Source organism: Dama dama, chromosome 27, assembly GCF_033118175.1.
Source record: "Dama dama isolate Ldn47 chromosome 27, ASM3311817v1, whole genome shotgun sequence".
Classification (NCBI taxonomy): Eukaryota; Metazoa; Chordata; class Mammalia; order Artiodactyla; family Cervidae; genus Dama; species Dama dama.
The window spans coordinates 21392803-21420075 of record NC_083707.1 but is presented as its reverse complement, the minus strand read 5'-3'; the positions used below and the strand labels follow the sequence as shown (position 1 = coordinate 21420075).

Genomic DNA, 27273 nt, shown 5'->3' with positions numbered 1-27273 from the left:
CTTCTTATTCATCAAGGAAAGAGCAGTCAGCTGTCACTTCTCATTTTGTATATTGGCAAAAATTAAAGAATGATAGCACCCGTGCCTGTAGGGCTGCAAGGAAAGTAACAAAATGCATATCTGTGAAAATATAAATTATTTTGTAGGCCAGACTTACTCCACAATTAAAATTGTACATGTAGAACTGAATGAAGGTAAAAAGTGCAGCATATAAAAACTAGTGGGATGCAGATAAAATAGCATGATGCTGTTAAAGTGCTGCACTCAATAGGCCAGCAAATTTGGAAAACTCAGCAGTGGCTACAGGACTGGAAAAGGTCAGTTTTCATTCCAATCCCAAAGAAGGGCAGTGCCAGTGAATGTTCAAACTACCACACAATTGCACTCATTTCACATGCTACCAAAGTAATGCTCAAAATTCTCCAAGCCAGGCTTCAACAGTACATGAACCGAGAACGCCCAGATGTTCAGGCTGGATACAGAAAAGGCAGAGGAACCAGAGATCAAATTGCAAACATTCATTGGATCGTAGGAAAAGCAAGATAATTCCAGAAAAACATCTACTTCTGCTTTATTGACTACAGTAAAGCCTTTGTGTGGATCACAATAACCTATGGTGCCATGAAATTAAAAGATGCTTGTTCCTTGGAAGAAAAGCTATGACAAACCTAGACAGAATGTTAAAAAACAGAGACATTACTTGCTGACAGAGATCTGTCTAGTCAAAGCTATGGTTTTTCCAGTAGTCATGTGTGGATGTGAGAGTTGGACCATAAAGAAGGCTGAGCGCTAAAGAACTGAGCACCACTTTCGAACTGTGGTGTTGGAGAAAGCTCCTGAGAGTCCTTGGACTGCAAGGAGACAAAACCAGTCAATCCTAAAGGAAATCAACCCTGAATATTGACTAGAAGGACTGATGCTGAAGCTGAAGCTCCAATACTTTGGCCACCTGATGTGAAGAGCTGACTTATTAAAAAAGAGCCTGCTGCTGGGAAAGATTGAAGGCAGGAGGAGAAGGGGACAACAGCGGACAAGATGGTTGGATGGCATCCCTGACTCAATGAACATGGATTTAAGCAAGCTCAGCAAGATGGTGAAGGACAGGGAAGCCTGGCGTGCTGCAGTCCATGGGGTCGCAAAGTCGGACACAACTGAGTGACTGAACAACAAAGAGGGAATCTTATAGATGTTAGTTAGTCCTCTCATGGAGCTATGGGTACTGAAGTCCATGTTATAACAGAAATAATGGAAGAAGCAAAGGATATTTAACCCCATCCTATTAAACCACCATTTTTGTGGATGGGGCTCAGGCATCTCCATTTCTGGAAAGCTCCCAGCAGATTCAGATGTCTGGTTTTAGAACCGACTAGACAGAACCCTTTCTGTGTTCAAGTGGTGCCTGTCGTGTGAATTACTTCAGAATTCCTACATGTTCTACTATACTATAAATGATGTACAGTAAACATTTTATTATTATGCTATTGTCTTTATCTCTAGCAAATAGTTCTTATGTATTTTTATGGCCACTGGAAATTCCAAGTTATGTCAGAATTGCCTTTGCTTTCCAGAGCAGGTGTGTGCCAAAGGTGGCTGAGTAGTGCTATCTGAAGTCAGTCTTTGGAGCCATCTTCTCATCCCTTGATTTTGTGCTTGCAGAGCCTTTGAGTAGTGTGAAGGGAGCTCACATCTCTAACTGAATGAACTAAGAGACATAATAAGCTGTCATGATTTGTTTTTCATGACCAAGTAGCTATTATATATTCATAGTTAGCAACTCCCCACTCCAGCCTCTCACTTTTCTCCAACAAGCAATCCAGTGTGACACGTAGCAGTGAGGTTTTTGATGAAACACACTGCACAGAAGCCTTTTTGCCAAACAGCACAACTCAACAGAGACTAGTTTTCAATTTAACAGAATTTTAGAACTATGGTTCATCTGGTAACCATACAGTAATGCCAATAGCAATAAACGTTATTTGGGAAAAGCATGCGAAGGACTTTGTGTAAATTATATGTAACTATTAACATTAAGGTAGCTTGATTGATTTCTTTAAATGAGTCATACTGAGGTAGTTAAAGGCTTTCATTTTATCCTTATACTCTGGGACTTTTCATACTGTTGGAGGGTTCTGGGTCAAATGGGTGCTAGGCCATGGCCCATACAAACTATAATAAAACCACAATTTCATAGCTCAAAGCTGGCTGCTCTAATTATGGGTCCTTTTAACTGTTTTCTTTAAACCTCTCTAAAATGCTATATTTTTCTTTTTGCCCAGCTTTCTATTTATTACATTCTCATTTATTTCAGCGGGTGATGGTTCTATGAATAGTACCCACTGGCAAAAAAAAAAGGAGGGATTTCAAAATTGTTATTCATTTACCCAGAGCTTCCTGCTATCAGTGGCTATGAGCCAGTTCTAAGACCCCTGTGGTGAAGAATGGTGTGTATATACTTACAGTCATATTAAGTGTATGAAAACATAAAAGATCTTGTAGTATGCTGATGTGCCTGGGATTTTTATAGAAAATTTGTTGATTCTAAATCTCACATTACCAGTTTGGTTGTCTCATTATATAACCATAATCAAAGCCTTAGAGGGAGATGCTTTGTTCTGTTTGTCCAAGGAGATGAGGAAGCCTTTGATGACCTCTTGCTAATTGATATTACTCAACAGTCAGATCCCAAACACATGATTCTGTAAATGCCAGAAAATGGGTTATTTTTGTGATGATTGCTGATCAGGCGAGGTTAATGTGAGTTTCTTAAATGAGTAAAAGTGAAGGGCAGTTTGGAATTGGAACTCCTGATGAATTCTCAAGGTGTTTATTGGAAGGCAAGCTTACTTCAATAAATGGAGAATAGGAATTCTCTTTAATGTAAATGATAGAGTCTGATCTCGGAAATTTTGGATGATATTTTTGAAGTTTGTCGCAAAACTTTTGTCGAGAATGCAGGGACTAGGCTCCTTTTAATCCATGCTGTTATCGGTGGTAAGAGCCAGAAGACTTCCTGCTTTACCCTCAGACTGAAATTCAGGAGCTTCCTTTGGTTAGCTACACATTCACAGAAACTTGATTTCCTATAGCCCAGACCTGGAAATCACACAAAGGTGTGCTAAGTCCACACAATGGAAAACTACTCAGAAATAAAAAGGAATGAAATATTGATACACACACAAGCTTAAGTGAATCTCAAAGATGTGCTGAATTAAGGAAGCCATAAAAAAAAAAAAAACTGAATCTTAAAAAAAAAACTGAATCTTATTTGATTTTATGTACATGGCATTCAGTAAAAAACAAAGCAATAGTGATAGAGAATATACCAGCTGTTGCCAGAGTTAGGTTAGGGGTGGGAAAAGTGACTGCATGTGAATTTCATAGTAGAGGGAGTTTTTTAGCGTGCTAGAACAATTTTGTTTCTTCATTGTGGTGATGGTTTAAAGAATCCACACGTGTGTTAAGAGTCATAGAATAATATACCTTACCCACAAAGGTCAATTTTACTGTATACTAAGTTTTTTCATTAAAAATTTTTGCAGGAAACTTTTTCCTGCCATTGATTCTCTAGAATCTTCCATATTGATGCTGGAAGAGCATGTTGGTAATTATTTCCATGAACTCATCATTTATCATGCTACACAGAGTAGCAGTTCTCAAGTATTCTGATCTCAGGACTCCTTTACAGCCATATACTTTATGGAGTTCCCCAAAGAACTTTTATGTATATTAAATTCATTTAATGTGGGTTATATTTATTACTGTACTAGAAATAAAAGCATAAAAATAAACATTCATTTAAAATAATAATAATAGTAAGTAAACTCATTGCATATAAAAAATGTATTTTCCACAGCAAAAAAATTTAGTGCAAAAAGTATCATTGCTTTACATTTTTGCACATTTCTTTAACGTTTAGCTGTTTTCTCACTGCATTCAGTATGCTGTGATGTCACATGTTAGGTATTCTCACTGTACCCTCGTGAGAGAATGAAAGTGAAAAAGATAGATAATATCTTAGTATTTTCGAAAATACTTTTTACGTTCTCAGACCATACTTTTAGAACCACTGCTTTAGAGATAGCAGAAACGTGGACTTGTCCTCACCCTGCATCTTTAGTAATACTCTGGTCACCATTAGACCTTGTGTTTTTTTAAAGAAATATTTTCAACCACAGTCCTTAATTGGTCACCATAAGGTTTTTTGACATTTCTGATAAATTTATTGATCTTTAGTACCTTGGATTGGATTGGTCTATTTTAAAATTTTGTATTCACAGCTCACTGGCAAGATTTTTTGGCATACTATAAATGTGTCCTCCTTTTCTCATCTTATACCAGATTTTGAAGGTTTTTAAGTGCATGCTTTGATGAAATTATGGATTATAGATCAAGGAATGACTACGAATGGTCCACAAGCCAAGAAAGAGGTAGCAGTGAACTAACTCAGAGTTCTGTTGTTTTCATTCCACAAATGTCTTCCAATGATAAGTGTCTCTTCAGTAGATGTGTGTTGGACCTCCTCTCCGATGTCCACCCCCATAGTTTGAATGCATTGCTGGAGGTACAGAAAAGAGAAGAACATGGTAACTGCCCTTAGGAAACGGATTGTGTAATGGGCACTCAATGTTTCTTCGTTTATATTAAACTGACATTTTCATCCTCCCAACTGTCAGTCTTCTTTTAACATATTTTTAAAAAGTTAAAAAATGCACATTCCACATTAAAATGTGCATTAATTAGCTTCAAGAGCTATTTTCCTTATTGAAGGCCACAGAGAAATTCTGAAGACATTTCTAAGATCACTGCAACAGAACTCTCAATTAGTGGTTTGGTAATGGATACAGCACAGTGTTCTATTTAGCACAGCTTCATCACCATTCTCTTTTTCTTCACTCTCTCTCAGTTCTTGCTGCTTCTGGGAAGAATAAAAATGAACATCTTATAATTAATAAAATTCCAGCTACATTCCCTTTGGTGAGGGAGCAAATTGTAATCTAGTGACATCTTCAAGTACAAAGCATACCTTCACTAAAAATGAGGTCTGCCCTAATTTCTAATTATATGGTGAGTGAAAGTTGCTCAGTCGTGTTTGACTCTTTGTGACTCCATGGACTGTATAGTCCATGGGATACTCTAGGCCAGAATACTGGAGTGGGTAGCCTTTCCCTCCTCCAGAGGATCTTCCCAACCCAGGGATCAAACCCAGGTCTCCCGCATTGCAGGTGGATTCTTTACCAGATGAGCCACAAGAGAAGCCCAATTTCTAAATATATGGTGAAGATCCCACATTTGTGTGAAACACTGACCTCTCTCCAGAGTTCTTAGTTTAAAACCCATCAAGCATAACCACTTCATGGTCCAGTAGTGTATCTCAGACCCACATAGCTCCTGCATCAGTGCCTCGTTCACATTCCCATCCTATTTTCTCAACAATTTCACAGTATCAATACTTCTCAGACATTTTTGGGCTCTTTCTCTATATGTTTAAAGATCCTTCAATAGAAAACAACAAAAACTGCTCATCTTTGCCTTGCCATTGAACCACTGCCTTATCTTTTTCCAAACATCTTTAATAGCATAATCTACATGGTCTATGCTTCTGCTTCCTTATTTTCCATTTAGTCCTCTTCTACTGAATCATGGTCAAGAGTATCCTCCTAATTCCCAAATCTTTTTACTTCTTTTCATTCCTCATCCTACTTGACTTCTCAGTACCTAGCTTCACAGCCAACCTTTCTGACATCTCTTTCAGTCCCTTGCTTTCTTTATACTATTTGTTCTTTCTCTGCTTTTCTCCCTTTTGGAAACTCTCTCCCTATTGCTTTTGCGTCCCCACTCCCATAGAGTATTTTACTTTTCCTTTGCCTCTACCTACTGTTTAAGTAGTGACAATTCCATTCTCTTCCCTCCAATCAGTATTATTTCTCACTGTGGGAAGTTTAATTCATTCAAGTGACTTTAGCTCATATTTCTATGCTGATAACTCTAAAATCTTTATCTCAGGTCTCAGCTTTTCCCTCCTGAGGACCAAAACTGTCCTTATAATTGCATGGTAAAGTTATCTGGCCCAAATAACATAGGGTCCCTCAAATTCAAGGTTTTCAAACTATTTATGTCTCCCACTACACCAATGACCTACTCTTTCTCCATCATTTTCAGTGATTATACCATCCATTTATTTAGCTAGTCTGTAATAACTTATTGAGAAGTTACAATGTACTAGATGTTGCTCTATTTTAAATGCTTCATTTAATTATAATAGAAATAATGATAATAAATGCGGTTGATAACATTTATGTAGTACTTATGTGCTGAGTACACCTTTGTGTATCTTACGTGTTAATTCATTTAATCCTCACAACAACCCTACACACTGTTACTTACCTCATTTTAGAAATGAGGCGATTCAGCTCAGTAACTTTAGTAATTTATTTAACAAGTCTATCAGATAAATAGCTGTAGAGTGGCCAGTGCTGTGTGACCAAAGCTAGTATACTAAACTACTAAACTGTGCTAACCAGGGCCAGACCCTCTCTCTCTCTTACGCCGTACAGATCTATATTACGTGTTTTCTGCTTGCAAATTATTTATTGTCTTCTAGACATCATTATTCTACCAAACATACCTAAGGGATTGGATATCCTTCCATAAGTAAATTCTATATGAGGATGGCTACATCTTTTGGAACCAGGGACCAAGCCAGTGCCTTTTGTATGTCCTTGGTTGCTCAGTCATGTCCAACTCTTTGCAACCCCATGGACTGCAGCACACGAGGCTTCCCTGTCCTTCACCATGTCCCAGAGCTTGCTGAAACTCATGTCCATTGAGTCAGTGATGCCATCCAAACATCTTGTCTTCTGTCATCCCCTTCTCCTGCCTTCAGTCTTTCCCAGGATCAGGGTCTTCCCTAATGAGTCGGCTCTTCACATCAGGTGGCTAGAGTATTAGAGCTTCAGCTTCAGCGTCAGTCCTTCTAATGAATATTCAGGGTTGATTACCTTTAGCATTGACTGGTTTGGTCTCCTTGCAGTCCAAGGAACTCTCAAGAGTCTTCTCCAGCACCATAGCTCAAAAGCATCAATTCTTTGGCACTCAGCCTTCTTTATGGTCCAACTCTCACATCCATACATGACTATAGGAAAAACCATAGCTTTGATTATATGGACTGGCAAACTGATGTCTCTGCTTTTTAATATGCTGTCTAGGTTGGTCATAGCTTTTCTTTCAAGGAGTAAGCATATTTTAATTTTGTGGCTGTAGTCACCAACTGCAGTCATTTTGGAGCCCAGGAAAAGAAAGTCTCTCACTGTTTTCACATTTTCCCCATCTATTTGCCATGAAGTGATGGGACCAGATGTGATGATCTTCATTTTCTGAATGTTGAGTTTTAAGCCAGCTTTTTCACTCTCCTCTTTCACTTTGATCAAGAGGCTCCTTAGTTCCTCTTCACTTTCTGCCATCAGAGTGGTATCAACTGCATATCTGAGGTTACTGGTACTTCTCCCAGCCATCTTGATTCCAGCTTGTGCTTCATCCAGCCTGGCATTTTGCATGATGTACTCTGCATTTACATTGAATAAGCAGGGTGACAATATACAGCCTTGATGTACTCCTTTCCCAATTTGGAACCAGTTCATTGTTGCATGTCCGGTTCTAACTGTTGCTTTTTGACCTGCATACAGATTTCTCAGGAGGCAGATAAGCTGTTTTGGTATTCTCAGTATATGTGTGTGTGTGTGTGTATGCTGTATAGTATATGCTGTTAAATTATCTTTTAACTGTCTTCTTACCTCATCTGATTCATGACCCCTCACTCCCTTCTTGGAAGCTTCTTGTTATTTTTCAGCTCCCTGTGAAAAGTGAAAGTGAAAATCACTCATTGTGTTGGGACTCTTTGCAACTCCATGGACTATTCTCCAGGCCAGAATACTGGAGTGGGTAGCCTTTCTCATTTCCAGGGGATCTTCCCAACCCAGGGATTGAACCCATATCTCCCACACTGCAGGTGGATTCTTACCAGCTGAGCCACCAGGGAAGCCCAAGAATACTGGAGTGGGTAACCTTTCCCTTCTCCAGTGGATCTTCCCAACCTAGGAATCGAACCAGGGTCTCCTGCATTGCAGGCAGATTCTTTACCAACTGAGCTATCAGGAAAGCACTTCGCTTATACTGCTAACATAACACCTGCCATTGTGTGCTCATTGTTGAGCTAGCTGTCTCTTCTTGTTTACCTGTAAATATTCAAGGATGTAGTCACTTATTCCCTCGTGTACTTCCATACCCAAACACAACTGAAACACAGTAGGCTCTCAGATAATATTTACTTGATGTATGGAAATAAAATTTGTACTGTGATTTTGGAGTGGGAACATATAAAGATCTGACAGTATATCAAATACTTCATTTTTGTAAATTTATTCTTTTAACTATTTGGTTTCAAAATATTTTGTTCATTGACAAGTCCGTCTCTGGGGAATATGACAATTTAGTTGCGACATTGAGGAAAATTATTTTTAAGAGTTATAAGCATTAGGGTTATATGCCATCTGGCTTCACATTCATTGGTAGCCAAGTATGCAGAGAAATGCTAACTAGAAATTCACAAAATAAGAAACCATGAATTCTTCCTTTGGAAATAGCAGGTGGAATTAAATGATATCTTACTGGACCTCCTTTTGCTACTCCTGTTTCAGAATCATTTACCACATCAGTGGATCCATAATATTCCATTTACAGACCAAGCAGACCATTTTTGCTGGATTGATTCATTGAGATGAACAGCTGAAACAAGTTAAAAATCCATCATCACATCCCTGCATAATTTTAAAATGAATTTAGTTGATATTAAACAGACATTTGTTTTTATTGTCTCAAAGATTGGACTTTTCCTCTAGTAAAGTAGAATAATGTATCTATATGGTGTTCTAACTTGAACAGTACATAAAGATTAGTAAATAAGGCCCCATTAAAAATACTTATAATGTAAGTAACATGAGTCCCAGTAGCATTTCTAATGTCCATTAATGCTTATTCTGAGGATCAGAGCTCATTTTACTGAGCCATTTAGTCAAACCGTGTGATTATTTAGAAAGTTAATTCATGCATACTAAAATCTAGCTTAAGTAATTCAGAGGGTAGGAGGTAAAACTCTATGGAGACGATAGTCCTTTTTGTTATTTAATGATCAGCCATAATTAACTTGCAAATTTGAAATAATTAGAACAAATTAAAGGTATTTAACTTTGCCTCCCTAAAGAAAAATTCAAATTGCACCAAATGCAGCTTTAAATTATTCAAATCTCAGAGGTCTCGGCTAGATTTTTTTTTATAATGCCTTTTCTATGATGAGAATACCAATCTGCTTTTTGTCAGAAGGCATCCTATCAAGTAATTGTTCTTTGTGTTTAATAAGTGACAGCTCTTCTTTGTAAAAGTATTCCAGTCTCTCAAGACTACATCAGCATTTCCGTGGCATTTTAATTCAATAAAACAAAAGGTTAATGTTTTTCTGCTTTTTAAGGAATGCAAATACAAGTGGTATTCAATTGGTCCTGAATGACATTTAAAATTTACTATTGAAGTTCAGGCAGACTATCGCGATATTAGATTTGGGAAAAATAGAAAAGTTCAAGGAGTATTGGATTACTAGAATTTTACTGAACTTGAAGAACTGAAAATGTGTTTTTCTTTCCCCATCCTAAATTGGAGCTACTCAGAGTTTCCCATCTAGTATTTTATAAGATTGAAATATGGAAATATAATTCAATAAAATCTTAATAACTTAAGAATGACTTATACAGTGTGACAGTCCTAAATGCCATGAGTTTAGGCATTTGCTATCTTGATTTTGAGCATTTTACCATCACTTTAACAGCTCCAACAGATACCAGTTAAGAACAGCAGAGAATTATTTCTAGTAATTTCATCATATCAGTGAATGATGTCTTATATTAGACAGAGACCCTCAGTGAATTTTGTTCACATTTTATCTGGACTGTGTGAGAAACACTGATTATCTGACAGGTTTTGGCTTTCTGGTCTCTCACACAGAAAATGAATGGTCCGAAATGTGTGCACAGTGAGTGGTTCTTCAGCTTAGTACCGGATTCTATGTAGGTTTGAAAACAAAATATAGTTTATAATTTTGATGTTATCTCAGCATATCTATGGAAAAGTTTCTTTGGTAATTCTTTTGCTGTTTTAACTTTATTTTTTATCAACTTTAAGTATACATTTAATTAAAATGTACGAGAAGTTTGTGTTGTAACAAATGAATATAGCTGTGTAACAGCCCAATTAATATAAAAAGTATCCATTGTTCCAGAGAGTACTTTGCTCTACTTTCCAGTAAGCCCCTCACAAACCCCTGACTCAGTGATCTAATTTCTGTCACTTAAGACAGCTTTGCATGTTCTAAATTTTCATACAAATGATATCATACAGTATGCATATATTTGGCATCTTTTACTCACTGTATGTTTTGGAGATCTTTGCTTGTTGCTGCATATTTCGTTAGTCCATTACTTTTTTAATTCCTGAGTAGCAGTGCATTGTATAAGTACCCCACAACAAGTTTATCAATTCATTTGTTGATGGACATTTACATTGTTTCCAGATTTGGGCAGAAAACAGAAAATCTGAACTTCTGTAAACATCTGTGTGCAAGTCCTTTATAGACATATTTTCTTTCTCTTAAGTAACCAGATAGGGATAGAATGTATAATATTCTAAGTTTATTCTTAACTATACTTGAAACCCCCAAACTGTTTTATAAAGTTGTATAAATTTGCAGTCTTAACCACCAAAGTATCAGAATTCTATTTACATCATGTCATTGCCAGGGCTTGATATAGTCAGACTTTTTTATTTCAACCATTTTGGTGGCTGTTAAATGGTACCTTATTGTGTTTTAATATGCAGTTCTCTGATTACTAATGATGAGGACCATATTTTTTGTGTGTATGTGTGTAATAAAGTTTTATTAAAGTATAAAGGAGATAGAGAAAGCTTCTGACATAGGCATCAAAAGGGGTAGAAAGAGTACCTGCTTGCTAATGTTAGCAGTGGAGTTATATACTCTCCAATGAATCCAAAGAATGTGAAGACCATATTTTAATGTTGCTGTTGGCCGTTCGTTTATCTTCTTTTGGAACGTATCTATTAAGATCTTTCAATCCTTTTTTTAATTGGGTAAATAATCACTGAACGTAGAACTCTTTGCATATTTTGAATCAGATGTGTTTTGTGAATATTTTCTCCCAGTGTGTAACTTGTTCATTTATTTCCTTAATAGTCTTTTGAAGAGCAAGACGTTTTTCTTAATGAAGGTTGAAAAGATATTTTTCTTTGTTTTCTTACAGAAGTTGTGGGTGGTGTAATGTAGGACTCAAGGTTCATTCTTTCTCTATACAGATATACCATTATTCTAACACCATTTGTTGAAAAAAAAGGCTATTTTTTTCTTCATTGAATTGCCTGATGCCTTTTCAAAATCAGTTGAATATGTACACCAGTGATCACACATTTATGGATTTCTATTTCATTGATCTACATGTCCAGTCTTCTGGCCATGTCACACAGTCTGAATTACTTTAACATTATAGAACATCTTGAAATAAATTGTCTTCCAACTTATTTTTCTTATTAAAAGTTATTTTAATAAGAAAATTCTTAATTATTTAATAATAATTTTCTTTTAAGAAGAAAATTATTAATTATTTTTTAGCTATTTCGGTTTTTTTCTTTACATTTTAGATTTAGTTTATTGATTTCTATTAAGGAAGTGAAATTGTGATTGGATCAATTTAGGAGAATCGATATCCTAAAAATATTGTTTTCTAATCCATAAGCATGGTATATCTCTAAGTTTATTTAGATTTTTAAAAATTTACCTCAGTTATATAGTTTTCAGTGTAACAATCTTGCACCTTTTTCACTGAATTTATTAGTAGTATATAGAAAGAGCGTTGCATTGTTAATATTTACTTTATATACTACAGTCTTGCTAACTGCACACACTCTAGCAGAGCTTGCTTGTTTTCTTTGTTTGTTTCGTAGGTTTCATAGGATTTTCAGGTTCATAGTCAGGTGAACGGCCATAACAACAGCTTTCAGGCTTTCCAAGCTTCATGCTTTTCGTTTCTTATTTTTAACTTGCTGTGTTGGCTAGAACTTTTAATTCAGTTTTGAAGAGAAGTGATTAAAGAAGACATCCTTGCTTTGTGCTCAAGGAAAAGGCATTCATTTATTCACCAGTTAATATAATGTTAAATATAGATTTTTGATAGTTGCTCTTTATCAGATTAAAGTAAGCTCCATTTTTTTTATTTGAACATTTTTATAATTCTTGATGCTATTACCAAGTAACACTCCAGAAGGGTTGTATCCGTTAACTGTAGGACTAGTAATGTATGGCTAAATATGTATGTAATAGTAACATATAACTGAATTTTCATGGTAAATAAGTTCCCTAGTTTGCTTAGTTTTTATTTTCTCAAAGGCTTTTCTTACATTTAATGATATAATCATATGGCTTTGCATCTTTATTCTTTTTTTTTTCCTTTATTTATTTATTTATTTTTTCAGTGGGTTTTGTCATACATTGATATGAATCAGCCAATCTTTATTCTTTTAATGTGACAATTTACATGGATTTCTAATGTTAAGCCAACATTTTATTTTAGAAAAATACTCATTTGGCCATTATGTAGTACCTTTTATATATTGCTGCATTTGATGTGCAATTATTTTGTTGAGGATTTTTGTGTCTATGTTCACAAGGGATACCAGTTTGTAATATTACTTTATTGTAATAACTTAATAAGCTTTTGGTATCACATAGTGATATGAAATGAGTTGAGAAGAGTTCTCTCCTCTTTTAGTTACTGAAAGCTTGTATAAAATTAGTAATATTTCTTCCTTAAATATGATAAAAGATACCAGTTATCTGATCAGCTTTCTTTGTAGGGATGTTTTGATTATGAATTCAGTTCTTTTAATAGATATGAGACTATTCATATATTTCCTGTTTCTTCTTGAGTCAGTTTTAACAAGTTGTTTCTTTCAAGAGATGCGTGCATTTCATTTCATCTTAATTATTGAATATGGTGGCATAAAGTTGTTCATGAGATAGCCTTAATATTCTTTTACTATCTGTACCATCTGCAGTGATATCCCCTCTCTGGTTGATGGTATTCATAAGTTTTTTTCTTTTTCTTAGTTTGTCTTGGATTAGGAGTTTTATCGGTTTTATGACTTTCAAAGGACTGGCTTTTATGTTTTTATTGTTGTCTATTTCATAGATTTCTACTCTTCATTGTTTCCTTTTTTCTACTTGCCTTCTATCTAGTTTGCTCTTATTTTTCTAGCTGTGTAAAATGGAATCATTGACTTTTTTTTGGCCATGCTTTGTGACATGCAGAATCTTAGTTCCCTGACCATGGATCGAACCCATGCCTCTGCTTTGGGAGCATGAAATCTTAACCACCAGATCACCAGGAAAGTCCCATTATGTCACTGACTTTAAACTTTTCTTCTTTTCTAGAAAAAGGATTTAAGCACTTACTTTCTGTATCCCTTAAATCTTAATAGGTTGTATTTTTGTTGTCACTTATTCCAAAATGCATATTAATTTCTGTTGTGAATTTTTGACCCATGAGTTATTTGGAGTATGTTAGAAAACTTCCAAATACTTCATACTTTTCTAGATATCTTGTATATTGGTTTTAATTTAGCTCCATTATAGTTCCATATTCTATAGGTGTTTATCCTTTTGAAATGTATTGAATTTTATTTTATGACTCAGCATCTGATTTGTCTTGGTCATATTCCAAGTGTACCTTTAAACATTTATAGTCTATTGAGTTATAATGTTCTGTACATGAAAATTAAACTGATGAGTAATGTTATTCAGATCTTCTGTAGCCTACTAAATTTTTTCCCTGTTTCTGTCAGTTGTTGACAAGGAGAGGGTAAAATCTCTAACTATAATGGTGCATTTCTCTACCTTTTCCTTCCTCTTATGAGTTTTCTATGTGTATTTTGAAACTGTTTTAGATAATGCATATTACTTGGGAATGCTATGTATATCTGATGATTTGTCCCTTTAATCACGATGAAATATTTTAATGATGAAATATTTCTCTTATCTTTGGTTCTACTCTTTTTCTTAACATCTACTTTATTTGAGATCATACACCACTCTAGCCTTCCATGTGTACTATTTGCTTGGCTTACCTCCTTCCATCCTCTGTGTCAGCCTATTTACCCTTATACATTTAAAGTATGACTCTTGTAAACAATATGTGGCTTGGGTTTTGCATTTTTCCGTAGCCTAACAATCTTCCTTCTATTTGATGTGAGTGTTTAATTCACTTTAATTATTGATACTATTGGATTTCCTTCCTGCTAATATCTATTCTCTGTTCCTCTGTTTTTCCTTTTCTACTTTTTTGGGGAGGAGAAAGGGAGAATAGTAATCTTTTTCCATTTTTAAACAATTTCTCTATTATTTCATTAGCTACAGCTCTTTGATTTCCTTTAGTGACTTCTATAGGGATTATAATATGCTTTCCTAACATATGAAGAATTGATGCTTTTGAACTATGGTGTTGGAGAAGACTCTTGAGAGTCCCTTGGACTGCAGGGAGATCCAACCAGTCCATCTTAAAGGAGATCAGTCCTGGGTGTTCATTGGAAGGACTGATGCTGAAGCTGAAACTCCAGTACTTTGGCCACCTCATGCGAAGAGTTGATTCATTGGAAAAGACCCTGATGCTGGGAGGGATTGGGGCAGGAGGAGAAGGGGGCGACAGAGGATGAGATGGCTGGATGGCATCACCGACTTGATGGGCATGAGTTTGAGTAAACTCCAGGAGTTGGTGATGGACAGGGAGGCCTGGCGTGCTGGGATTCATGGGGTCACAAAGAGTCGGACACGACTGAGCGACTGGGCTGAACTGAACATATTAAAGTCTATATAATACTAACATTGTGTCATTTTATGTAGACTAAAGAACTTTTGTATTATATATTTACCTCTCCATTCTTTGTGATATTATTGTCATATATATTACAGCTCAGTGTATTATAAATTCTCTTCTTTAAGCATGCATTTACCTTTTAATGGGGCTTCCCCAGTGGTGCTCGTGATAAAGAACCCACCTGCCAATGCATGAGATACAAGAGACGCAGATTTGATCCCTGGGTCGGGAAGGTCCCCTAGAGAAGGAAATGGCAACCTTCTCCAGTATTCTTGCCTGGAGAATGCCATGGATAGAGGAACTTTGCAGGCTACAGTCCATGGGGTCGCAGAGAGTTGGACATAACTGAAAAGAGTTAGCACACACACAAATATCTTTTAATGACATTAAGGGAAGAATAAGAAAATACAGAGCTTTATATTTATTCACATATGTACTATCTCTGATGCTCTTCATTTCTTAGATCCAGGTTTCTAACTAATTCTTTCAACCTCAAAAACATACTGTTTCTTGTAGTGTATGTCTGCTAACAACACATTTTCCCTGTTTTTGTTTATCTGAAAATGTTATTTCTCCTTCCTTTTTTTGAAGAATATTTTCATGAGATACAGAATTCTAAGAAATTTTAGGTTTTCTTGATTTTTTGTTTTTAGCACTGTGAAGATATTGTCTACTATCTTCTGGCTTTCATTGTTGTTATGAAACGTTAGCTGTCAAAATCATTGTTTTGTGTGTAATTGAAATTTTATCTGGTCGTTTGCAATCATTTTTGTCTTTGGTTTTCAACAGTTTGGCTGTGATCTGTGGGTCAATGTTTTTCATCATATATGGGAAACAACCTTCCATTATTTGTTTAACATACTATTTCAAATATTTTTTCTATTTCATTTTCTATCTCTTCTCCTTCTGCAACTTCAGTAATGGTTGTTAGGCAGCTTAATACTGCTTATAAGATCTCTGTCGTTGTTGTTGTTCAGTCGCCAAGTCGTGTCTAACTCTGCGACCCCATGGACTGCAGCATGTCAGGCTTCCCTGTCCTTCACTATCTCCCTGAGTTTGCTCAAACTCATGTCCATTGAGCTGGTGATGCCATCCAACCATCTCAACCTCTGTTGCCCCCTTCTCCTCCTACCCTCAATCTTTCCCAGCATCAGGGTCCTTTCCAGTGAGTCAGCTCTTTCACATCAGGTGGCCAAAGTATTGGAGTTTCTGCTTCAGCATCAGTCCTTCCAATGAATATTCAGGGTTAATTTCCTTTAGGATTGACTGGTTTGTTCTTCTTGAAGTCCGAGGGACTCTCAAGAGTCTTCTACAACACCACAGTTTGAAAGCATGAATTCTTTACTGCTCAACCTTCTTTATGGTCCAACTCTCACATCCATACATGACTACTCAAAAAACCATAGCCTTGATTGTATGGACCTGTGTAGGCAAAGTGATGTCTCTGCTTTTTAATGTGCTGTCTAGGTTTGCCATAGCTTTTCTTCCAAGGAAGAAGACTTTCTCACAGCAGAGGTAGCCCAGTCAGAACTTAGTGTAGAGAGTGCCTGTACAGAAGTATGTTGGTGAAAATACCCAGAGCAGTGTCGTGGTGATTGGCACAGGAGGGATGGCTAGGGATTATGACAGTGGTGATGGGATATTTTCATACAAGAGGACTAATTAAGTAAATGATTATATTAAGGAAATGGTAGCCAAGTTTCTTCTCTGTTACAGAATGGAGTTACATATATGGAAAGGTTAAAAACCTGAAATGAACCCTGTTGGTTTGGGGTTTGAATTGGAGATACTAGTGTAAACTCATGATTTTCAATATGTTTACCTAGATACATAAATTAATGCATATGTACATTCATACATGCATATAGTCTCTTACCCTATGAGAACTGAGGAACAGTGATAATTCAATTCTATCAGCTTTAAAAAAAATTAAAAGATATTAATATCAGATCTCCTTGAAGAAATGGCTTATTCCATAACTGAACCAGAAATTGGACAATATAGCAATTATTTAGAGATAGAATGACTAAACTGTACCTAAACTGGCCACTGGAGAAAGGAAGAAAAGATTTCATAGGTATCTTTCCCTATTCTAGCTTCTAAATCAAGTTTTGTTAAATGACTCATGCCAAAATTTGAGTAATTTGTATTGATTTTCTCTCTTGTGCTTTCATTTTCTTAAAAATCTACCTTCCCTTCCCTAATTTTCATCATACCATAGCACCCCTTTCCTTCCTCTGCCCCCCAGCATTTTATAAAGGTGGCTTACAGAACCCCTGTCTCACAGACATTAAACTCTTCTCATCCTCAGCCTTTTCACACGTGAGAAATGATTTCTCCCATTCTTAGCCATAGTTAGTGATTCTCAGTACTTGCTGGACAGTGGAATTACCTGTGAAGCTTTAAAGGAGGAGAAAGGGAGGCATGCCATGTGACTCACTCCAGACAGATTCATTCCATTTCTAAGAGTGGGAAGGACCGCCCATCACTCTTCTAAAATGTTTCTCAGATAATTCGAATTGTGTATCATGCTGTGAATCAATGCCTCAATTTGGCATCTTTTCTGAGAATGTTACTCTCCAGGCCATTTTTTCTGTCATATCTGGCAAACCACGCAGACTGTAGTACCAGCATTTCCCGTCTTCCTCATTCCAACACCTCAAACTTTTTTTTTAAGCTCACAGTTTGTTTGTTTTTTTTAATTGAACCAACATCTCAAACTTTTAACTATAATTTACTCTGCAGCAAACTTCCTCCTCTATGTGAATCTCAGAGTATCTGATCTTACAGCCCATTCTTCCTTTTCTTTGTTTTCTATTGTCGACTCACTAAGAACTTGACATCCACTCAAAGTCGCCTCCCACCCACATCTCCTAACCCCATTCTGTGTGATTCCAGTATCCCTGTGGTTGATCTCTCTGTTGCCATAGCTAAGGAGATTTGTCATCCACAGTTCACTCCAGTTTTCTTTAGCCATATCATCCATGGCCATGTCCAGAGCTTGTTCTCCCCTCCTGCGTTTCCATCACAGAAATCACTGACTGGCACTCCCTTTATACCCCACCTCTTTCCCCTGAGTCTAGTCATGTTTTCATTTCTCACATGGACTATACCAAAAGTTTTGTTTGCTTTTCTTGTTGTTTTGTTTTGTCTTTGTTTTACCTTAAAGAGACATCTAAACCCTTCACTTCTCCACTTTTTTGCCAGTCTTTCAGTCCCCTCTTTGTCTTCTTTTTTTCCCCATGTACACTCTAGACCAAATGATTGGCCTAAACTCTTCTTTTATCAGTATACAAATTTCCCTTGACCTCTAGTGTGAAGTACCCTCCACATAGAATCCTAACCCTGGATCAAGCTCTCAGGCTGCTTTCTCTGCTTTTACATCTATGCCCCTGAGCCCCAAAGCAAATTTATGATTTCTAATTCTGTTAGGCTGTCAACATGGCAGGACAATGTTATTGTTGTTCTTGGTCATTTTACCTTGAATTCCCTCGATACTGGCTCTAAATCACTATTGTTCTCCTCAGTACCCATTTCTTTCACTCACAGGAATGGATTTACCTCCTCCTTCACCAGCGAAATTGAAAGTAAAGCACGTACTTTCTCAACTCTATCTCTCTCAACTCCACAACCCTAAAGTCAGTCAGCCAATAAGCAAAAAGCTGCAGGGTTATATTGATCCATCTGTTCTCTTGAACTATCTTTCCAGATGTTTCATAGACACCTCAAACTACATTTAATCCCCATCCCCCCACCACCTTCTCTCTACTGCTTATCCACCCAAATTCTGCCATTCATTCTTAAGTCATTCCTGTCTCTCACTTTTCACATTCAGATATTTATCAAATTCTACCAATTTTAAATCCTAAATATATTTTAAAAGTTGCCTCCTTCCCATTTCTACTACTTCTTCTCTATTTCAAACTCTCATCATCTCTCATCAGAGCTGTTTCAGCAACCTTCCCACTCATCCAGTCCATTCTCTAAACTGTGCCAGGGTAATTTTTCATAAATTCAAGTTGGAGCATGTCATTTTTCTCCTTAGAGCCCTTTAATGACTCCATCTTGCTGACAAGATAAAGTTCAAGCCCCATGATATGAAAAACCAAACCTTTAATGACCTTACCCTCCCCATCTGTCTTGCGTCACCCTCCACTTGTGCATACCCTATATGCAAACTTAATGCTATAACAGTACCAAACTTTTTAAGTTGCCCAAAATATATTATGAAGTTTTGATATTTAGTATATTCTCTAATACCATTTCCTTCTAATACTATATCTTTCCATCCTCCTATCCTTCCTTGTGTGTGTGTGTTAGTCACTCAGTCAACTCTTTGCGACCCCATGGACTATAGCCTGCCAGGCTCCTCTGCTCATGGAATTCTCCAGGCAAGAATACTGGAGTGGGTTGCCATTCCCTTCTCCAGTGGATCTTCCTGACCCAGGGATTGAACCCACATCTCTTATGTCTCCTGCATTGCAGGTAGATTCTTTACTATCTGAGTACCAGGGAAGTCCTTCCTTATCCCCTACTTATCCACCAAGATTTACTTTAAATGCTTCAGGAATTTCTCTTCAGTTATGCAGATAGAGTTAAATGCCCTGCCTTTGTGCCCCCATAAACACCATGCTGTGAAAAGCTCCTAGAGTGATGGGAATACCAGACCATCTTACCTGTTTCCTGAGAAGCCATCTTACCTGTCTCTAGGTTTCTCTTCAAGAAGCGACAGCTAGAATCTTGTATGGAGCAATTGATTTGTTCAAGATCAAGAAAGGAGTACGACAGGGCTGTCTGCTGTCACCCTGTTTGTTTAATCTATACGCTGAGCACATCATGAGAAATGCCAAGCTGGATGAGTTACAAGCTGGAATCAAGATAGGTGGATAAAAACATCAGCAACTTCAGATATGCAGATAATATCACTCTAATGGCAGAAAGCGAAGAGGAACTAAAGAACCTCTTGATGAGGGTGAAAGAGGACAGTGAAAGAGCCAGCTTGAGAGTAAATATTAAAAAAAAAACTAAGATCATGGCATCCAGCTCTATTACTGCATGGCAAATAGAAGGAGAGAAGGTGGAAGTAGTGACAGATTTCCTCTTATTGGGATCCAAAATCACTGCAGATGGTGACTGCAGCCTTGAAATCAGAAGACAGTTGCTTCTTGGCAAGAAAGCGATGACAAACCTAGACAGTGCGTTGAAAAGCAGAGACATTACTCTGCTGACAAAGGTCTGTATAGTCAAGGCTATGGTCTTCCCAGTGGTCACATACAGCTGTGAAAGCTGGACCATAAAGAAGGCAGAATGCCAAAGAATTGATGCCTTCGAACTATGGTGGTGGAGAAGACTCCTGAAAGTCTCTTGGACAGCAATGAGATCAAACCAGTCAATCTTCAGGGAGATCAACCCTGAATATTCACTGGAAGGACTGATGGTAAAGCTGAAACCCCAGTATTTTGGTCATCTGATGCAGATGACTCGTTGGAAAAGTCCCTGATGATGGGAAAGACTGAGGGCAGAAGGCGAAGAGGGCATCAAAGGATGAGATGGCTGGATGACATCACTGGTGCAGTGAACATGAACTTGGGCAAACTCCGGGAGATGCTGAGGGACAGGGAGGCGTAGCATGCTGCAGTCCGTGGGGTCACATGGGGTCACACAGCTGGGCGACTGAGCAACAACAACAACAAACACCATGCATATTCCTGAATCATAGCATGTATCATATCATATTAAAAATGATCTGTTTTGCATTTCCCTGTCAGTCCAGTAGTTAAGACTCCATACTTCCAATGCAGGGGGCATGGGTTTGATCTCTGATTGGGAAAGTTGTGTGTGCCGCACAGCCTGACCCCACCCCCCCCCCACCCCCGCCAAAAAAAAAGCGTATGTCTTCATGTCTGTCTCCACCAATAAAATCGCTTTGAGAACAGGAACCAGGTCTTGCTCGTGTTTGTACACCCAGCACCTAGCACATAGCAAGTCCTCAGTAAATGTTTGTTTTCCATATTTGCCAACCCTAGCCCTGTTGTATATATGACTGTGTCCTCAATAGATATCTAACGAATATATAAATGAATGACTTAGCAATTTATTGAAGAGGAATAAGGAAAGCAGAATTTGAAACAGCTGAGGTTTTTCATCTTAATAACAAGGAGGATGGTGATACATTAAATGAGAATGGAAACAGAGAGGAACTAGTTTCAAGATAAAGATTATTTATTGCTTCAGCATGAGTTGGTTTTTGGAGAGGTAGGAAAAGACATCCCTTCACAGCTTTTTGACAGATTCTTGAACAGGTCAACAGTTTTGGAGAGCACTGTGGGCGAGATGAATCTATTTATAAGTCATAATTGAAGGAAGATACGATGATGTGGCAAGGATCGCTCAGAAAGTACCAAGAGGGAAAAGAAAAAAGACAAGGACAGAATCATCAGGAATGTCTGCATTTCAGAGAGGGAAGTAGAAGTTTTCCCAATAAAAGAACTGAGCAGCAGCCTCCTAGAACTAGAAAACCAATCAAGATGTATGTCATGAACTCCAAGGGAAATAAGTTTTAAGAAAGGAGTCAGTTGCTGTCGTGTGGTCTTGTAACAAGCAAGATGGTTCAAAGAGAAAATGCCACTAGACTTGTTCTCTAAAATATAGCTTTAGTAGGCACATCTATTAAAATTATTTTCTAGAAGCTTGACAAAGATGGAGAGAGATTATAGTAATACAAAGGAGACTGTGAAAGTTTTTGTTTTATAATTGCAAACATACATGCATTTTGTAAGAAATTCAAGTATTCAGAAAAATATAGATTATAGAAATCTTTCCCTCGGTAACTCTATTTCTACTTCTCTGGTTTGTTATTTATCCATCCAGAAGTTAGAAAATATTTTTGTATATTTTTTTACAAAAATGAGATCACAGTATACCTTCTGTTATTGCAAATTGCTTTTTTCTAACTGTATACTATGTCTTGAAGTTTGTTCACAGTCGTGTAGAGAACTACCTCATTCTTTTTTTCTCTTTTTTCACTTATTTTACTTATTTTTTAATTGAGGTATAGTTGATTTACAATATTGTATTAGTTCAGGTGTGTGTCATAGTGATTCAAAATTTTTATAGATTATGTTTCATTTAAAAGTGAAGTGAAGTGAAAGTTGCTTAGTTGTGTCCAACTCTTTGTGACCCCATGGACTATACAGTCCATGGAATTCTCCAGGCCAGAATACTGGAATGGGTAGCCTTTCCTTTTCCGGGGGATCTTCCCAACCCAGGGATCGAACCCAGGTCTCCTGCATTGCAGGCGGATTCTTTACCAGCTGAGCCACAAGGGAATTCCAAGTTATTTGTAAAATAGTGATTATATTCCCACCAACTTTCTCCCACCTGGTGGGTTGTCTTTTGTTTCTTCAGTGGTTTCTTTTGCTGTACAAAAGGTTTTAAGTTTAATGGCTGTTGTTGTTTAGTCACTAAGTCACATCTGACTCTTGCAACCCCGTGGACTGTAGCCCATCAGGCTCCTCTGTCCATGGACAAGCAAGAATACTGGAGTGGGTTGCCATGTCCTTCTCCAGGGATAAGTTTAATTAGGTCCCACTTTCTTATTTTTATTTTTATTTTGTTTGCCTTAAGAGACAGATCCAAAAAAAATATTGCTACAGTTTATGTCAAAGATCATTCTGCCTGTTTTTCTTCTAGGAGTTTTTGTATATAGTGTGAGAAATTTTTCTAATTCCACTGTTGTTTATGTAATTCTGTGGGGTAACTTCTTAAAAGTACAGTTGTAAGAGGTTAGGTGCACTTTTACCTTGTAGTGACAAATCACTCACCAAAGGGTTATCCCAATTTGCAGTTTCCCCAGTGCTATAATAAAATCCTCATGCCCACACTTCCTCTGACACTGAGTATTATTATAACCTTCCCACTTAAGGGAACAGTTTTTGGATTTAGGTTTTTTATTTTTAATGAAACATCCGGTCTTATTTGTAATCCTGGGAAAGCACAGAGAAGTTTGTAAGTAATAAGAAAAGGAGATGATTGGCAGGGCGTAGTCACAGAGGGCATGGGTCAAATGGTACCAAGAGTATGAGTGAAAGGTATGATTTTTTTTTGAGGTTTTTTTTATAATTTTATTTTTGGCTGTGCTGGGTCTTCATTGCTGCACAGGCTTTTCTCCAGTTGCGACAAGCAGGCACTGCTCTCTAGTTGTGGCTCACGGGTTTCTCACTGCAGAGCGTAGGCTCAGGAGTTGTGGTGCTCGGGCTTAGTTGCTCCACGGCATGTGGAATCTTCCTGGATCAAGGATCAAACCTGTGTCTCCTACATTGACAGGCAAATTCTTTACCACTGAACCACCAGGGAAGCCCCCTCTTCAGAGATGTTACTAGAGGAATAGTAGATGGGTAAATTTGGAAGTAAATGCAAATGAAAGAAGAAAATTTTTGTATAGTCATCTTTATTTCAGAGAAATTAGAATCCAGGTTCCTAAGATGGGATTTGGAATGAAGGTACAGACAAACCTCTGTGTAAAATGGAAGGGAGGATTCAGTATTGGGAATGATCAACACTGACTAGTATCGGGAGCATGAGTGGCCTGAGAATGTATGTCTTGGGGGAATCCAGTAGTCTTGGTGATGTTAACTTTTCTGTAAGAACAAGTAGAGATGTAGTTGTTGAATTTGCCAGGATTTAGGACTTCTGGCTTGAGGTAAATTTATCTTACATTCACAATGATGTAGTTTTATTCTCCCTATCTTCCTGCCACATGAAAAGTAGTTTTATGAGCTAAGATACACGTCCATTGGCAGGTCAATAAGGAAAAGTGACCCTTGGGTTCTGGTAAAAAAAAAATTTAAGCTCATAAATTTAATACACTGCTTTATGCCCATATAAAACCATACTGCTAACAGTTTAAGTTTCTTTATACCACTCTGAACATAAAGCTATATAATGTATTGACTTTTATTAATAAATTATGATGTGAGCAAACATTACTAAAATTTCTGATCCACACAAAACAAGCTCAGTGACTCTGACAGGTTTATGTGATTTGAATCCTGGTCAAGTGCCTCTTGGGATTCATAATGGATCTAGTAATACTCCATCAACTTGTTCTAGTCTAAAGATTGCCTCTCCTTCTGGGAAGTTTAAATATTCTAGTTTTTAGAATATTATTCTTTAAATAAATTCTTTTTCTTCATTTTAATTTTCACATTGTTTATGGTCATAGGGAAGACAAAACGAAAGTATCATGAGATTGTGGTGAGCTTCAATTAGAAGGAATAGACTGGTAAAATAGTAAGAGATGCACATCATTATAACATTTCTCTCTAAAAAATGAAATGTTCCAAAAGGAATTGTGCTAATGGTGGGAACATATTTTACTAGAGAGAAAAACATATGCATGTGTGTTTATTTTCATTAAAATTTCTTTTACTCCATATTTGCCTTGTTGACTTTATAATGAAATTATATGAGGACAGAGACCAATTCTCCCACATGCACTATAGTACTATTACTCATATACTGTGAGTACATAATATATACCATAACAATTGAAAACAAGAAACACAAATACATTTTGAAGCAAACTGGTGATATTTTAATCCCTATGTTCATTTTTAGTACTCAGAAACATTTTAGTTATGCAAGTCTTGTTTTAGCACACTTTTTATTTCTACAGATATTCTGGTTCTTAGTCATAGTCTATGGCTTTATTAGCAGTTTCATGAGTCTGACGCTTATTTCCCCAACTCCAAATATAAACTTTTGAGGATAAAAACTACATCTACAGAATTGTTTTGGCAGGACATAGAACAGGTCTTCAGTAAAATTTTTAAATTATACATCAATAAAAAATAAGAAAAAGTTTCTAGTGCCATGAATTGCATTTCAACTCATGCTGAATTTATATGCTTTTTTGCGGTCCATTCCCCCTTCTGTGCTCTCTATAACTCATTCACGTTTATTCTTTTCAGTCTATTGAAGTCAGAGTGTGATGACTGGACACTTGGAACATCATCGTCCAGCAAAAAGTGCCAAGACTCCACTAACAGTGGAGGAAATAGAAGGGATAAGAAGACAGTTGGGTTTCAATCGCAGATGGAAGATGATGCCCTGTGGACCAGTCAGAAGAAAGATGCATGTCGACCCCAAAGAGGTGAGCTCAGCATCTGCAGTAGCAAAATGGGGAGCTTTGGGGGTCAGGTTGCTAGTGGCCGCTAGCCATCAACTCCAGATGGTTTCCTGTAACCCTGGAGCAAGAGTTAAACATGTTACAAACCAGCATGCACCTGCAAGGCCACAGGTAGCACGTGTCCTGGATCAGTGAATTGCATCAACAGTTCCTCTTAGAACACTCATGAGAAACTATCTAATGTGTCCCTCTTTTTGCAAGCAGCTAACTGTAAGAATTATTCAGCAGTAAATATGGTCATAGACACAAAATAATACTTAAAACAAACAAAGAGGACCAGAAATTGAACATAAATCTTTGCTGGGAAAGTAAACTCTACAACTGCAATTAATCCTCAATTAATTAGAAATATGAGGAGGGTGAAAGAGAGGTCATTGTGGCTAAAACAGAACCTCGTAAATCTTAAACCTGTATTGCCTAGTAGTCTTTGAAGTACCAGTAATTCTTTCTATTTTATATGTGGTAGATATTTTAAGAGAAATCAGTTATAAATAACTATATGGAATATTAAGTGAAGCAGTTAAATTTAATTTCATATCCCAGTTGTTTCTGAAGTGACTTTTGGTTTAATCTCTCCTGGAATCATTAAAGGAAAGACTCTGGGACAGAATGGAACAAGTCTGAGCTTCATTGGTCAGAAGATGTGCAGAAAGCAAAGGGCCCCAAAAGGTCTCAGAGCCCACTTCTGTTCACTCCTCTTTCCCAGACATCTTTCTTTCCTGTTCACAATCATTAACCTCGATTTCCTCTTTGTTTACCTCTTTTTCCTGGGCTAGCTAGCAGTGTCCACTGCTAATGTTAACCAACCGACTTTTCATAATCTCTCTAGTCACTCTCACATTTATTTATTTGAGAATTGGACAGTGCTTTATGAGATCTTCCTGGGGCTTCCCTGGTGGCTCAGATGGTAAAGAATCTACTTGCAATTCAGGAGACCCAGGTTCAATCCCTAGGTTGGGAAGATCCCCTGGAAAAGGAAATGGCAACCCACTCTAGTCCTCTAGTCTAGAGAATTCCATGGACAGAAGAACTACAGTCCATGGGATTGCAAAGAGTCAGGCACCACTGAGCAACTAATACTTTCATTTTTCTGAGATCTTCTAGGTATACTACTCTCTCCCTTTGCTCATCAACTGCCAGCTTTGTCATGTTTTTTGTTTTAATTATGATTAATCTAAAAACCATTTAGTCCTCTCCCAGATCATTAAAAGAAGGTAATTAGTCCTAGTTTCACAATAGAGACTATCCACAGTTTGAAACAAGAGCAAAGATACATTTCGTTTGGCATAGGACAAAAGTTCTGCAGACCTCTATTGTTTTAGGACAACTTGGAACAACTCTTGTCTTTTTAGACTTTGCTACCAGAAACAGAAATGAAACTGAGGAGACTTTGTATCTGAGATGGAATCTTGTCTACTTTGTCTATTAGTCATCCTTCAGAGATGGGGCATTCTTACTTTTGGCTTCTTCTGTTCTTAGTCACTGCACTTTGGAGAGTGGAGAACCAGTCAAAATTGCTGTGGTGGTTACACCACAAGGCTCAACACAGTCTTCTGTTAAACTGACAACAAACTTGTGTTGTGTGTCAGCACTAAAATAAAATAGCAATATGAGAAAAATGTAGTGTAATAGCAAAGGGACAAATAACTTGTGTTATTAGCTGAGACCACAGCAACATTAGAAAGCTGCAATTGAAAAGGCACTTTGAGAGAGGTGTCATCAGGCCAGGCCCGCTGTGGAGGTTCATCTCTCCCAGGCCCAGCTACAGAAGCCGGAAGTCTACAAAGGGCTTCTGTCCCCCCTCCCAAAAGAAAAAATCAATTTCTAATTTGAAACAAAATCATTTTTGACTAACAGGGATTCAGAACCCATTACTTTTTGCTGTGTAGTCTGCTGACATTTCAGCACTTTCTGTTGTGCACAATGAATCCTAATAGTCATTTTATAATGTTACTAGACCAATCAATTTAACCAAGAGAAAGCTGTTACAATTCTGCAGTTTCCAGGCACAGTTTTCACTCATGGTTTTATTTTTTTCATTACTCTTTTTTTTTCCTTCCCCTTTTTTTGAGGGGTCGTGGGGGAGGATTATTGCATTATAGT

The 27273-nt window shown here is 37.2% G+C and overlaps 1 protein-coding gene across 7 annotated transcripts in view; it reads left to right on the top strand.

The window, feature by feature from the left end:
* KIAA1328 (KIAA1328 ortholog) overlaps positions 1-27273 on the top strand; it is a 406212-nt gene that overhangs the window by 287640 nt on the left and 91299 nt on the right. For all 7 annotated transcript variants that reach the window (XM_061131341.1, XM_061131342.1, XM_061131345.1 and 4 more), the window contains one exon: positions 24953-25134. In XM_061131341.1, coding sequence (XP_060987324.1) covers positions 24953-25134 — 182 coding nt within the window. The remainder of the gene's footprint in view (positions 1-24952; positions 25135-27273) is intronic.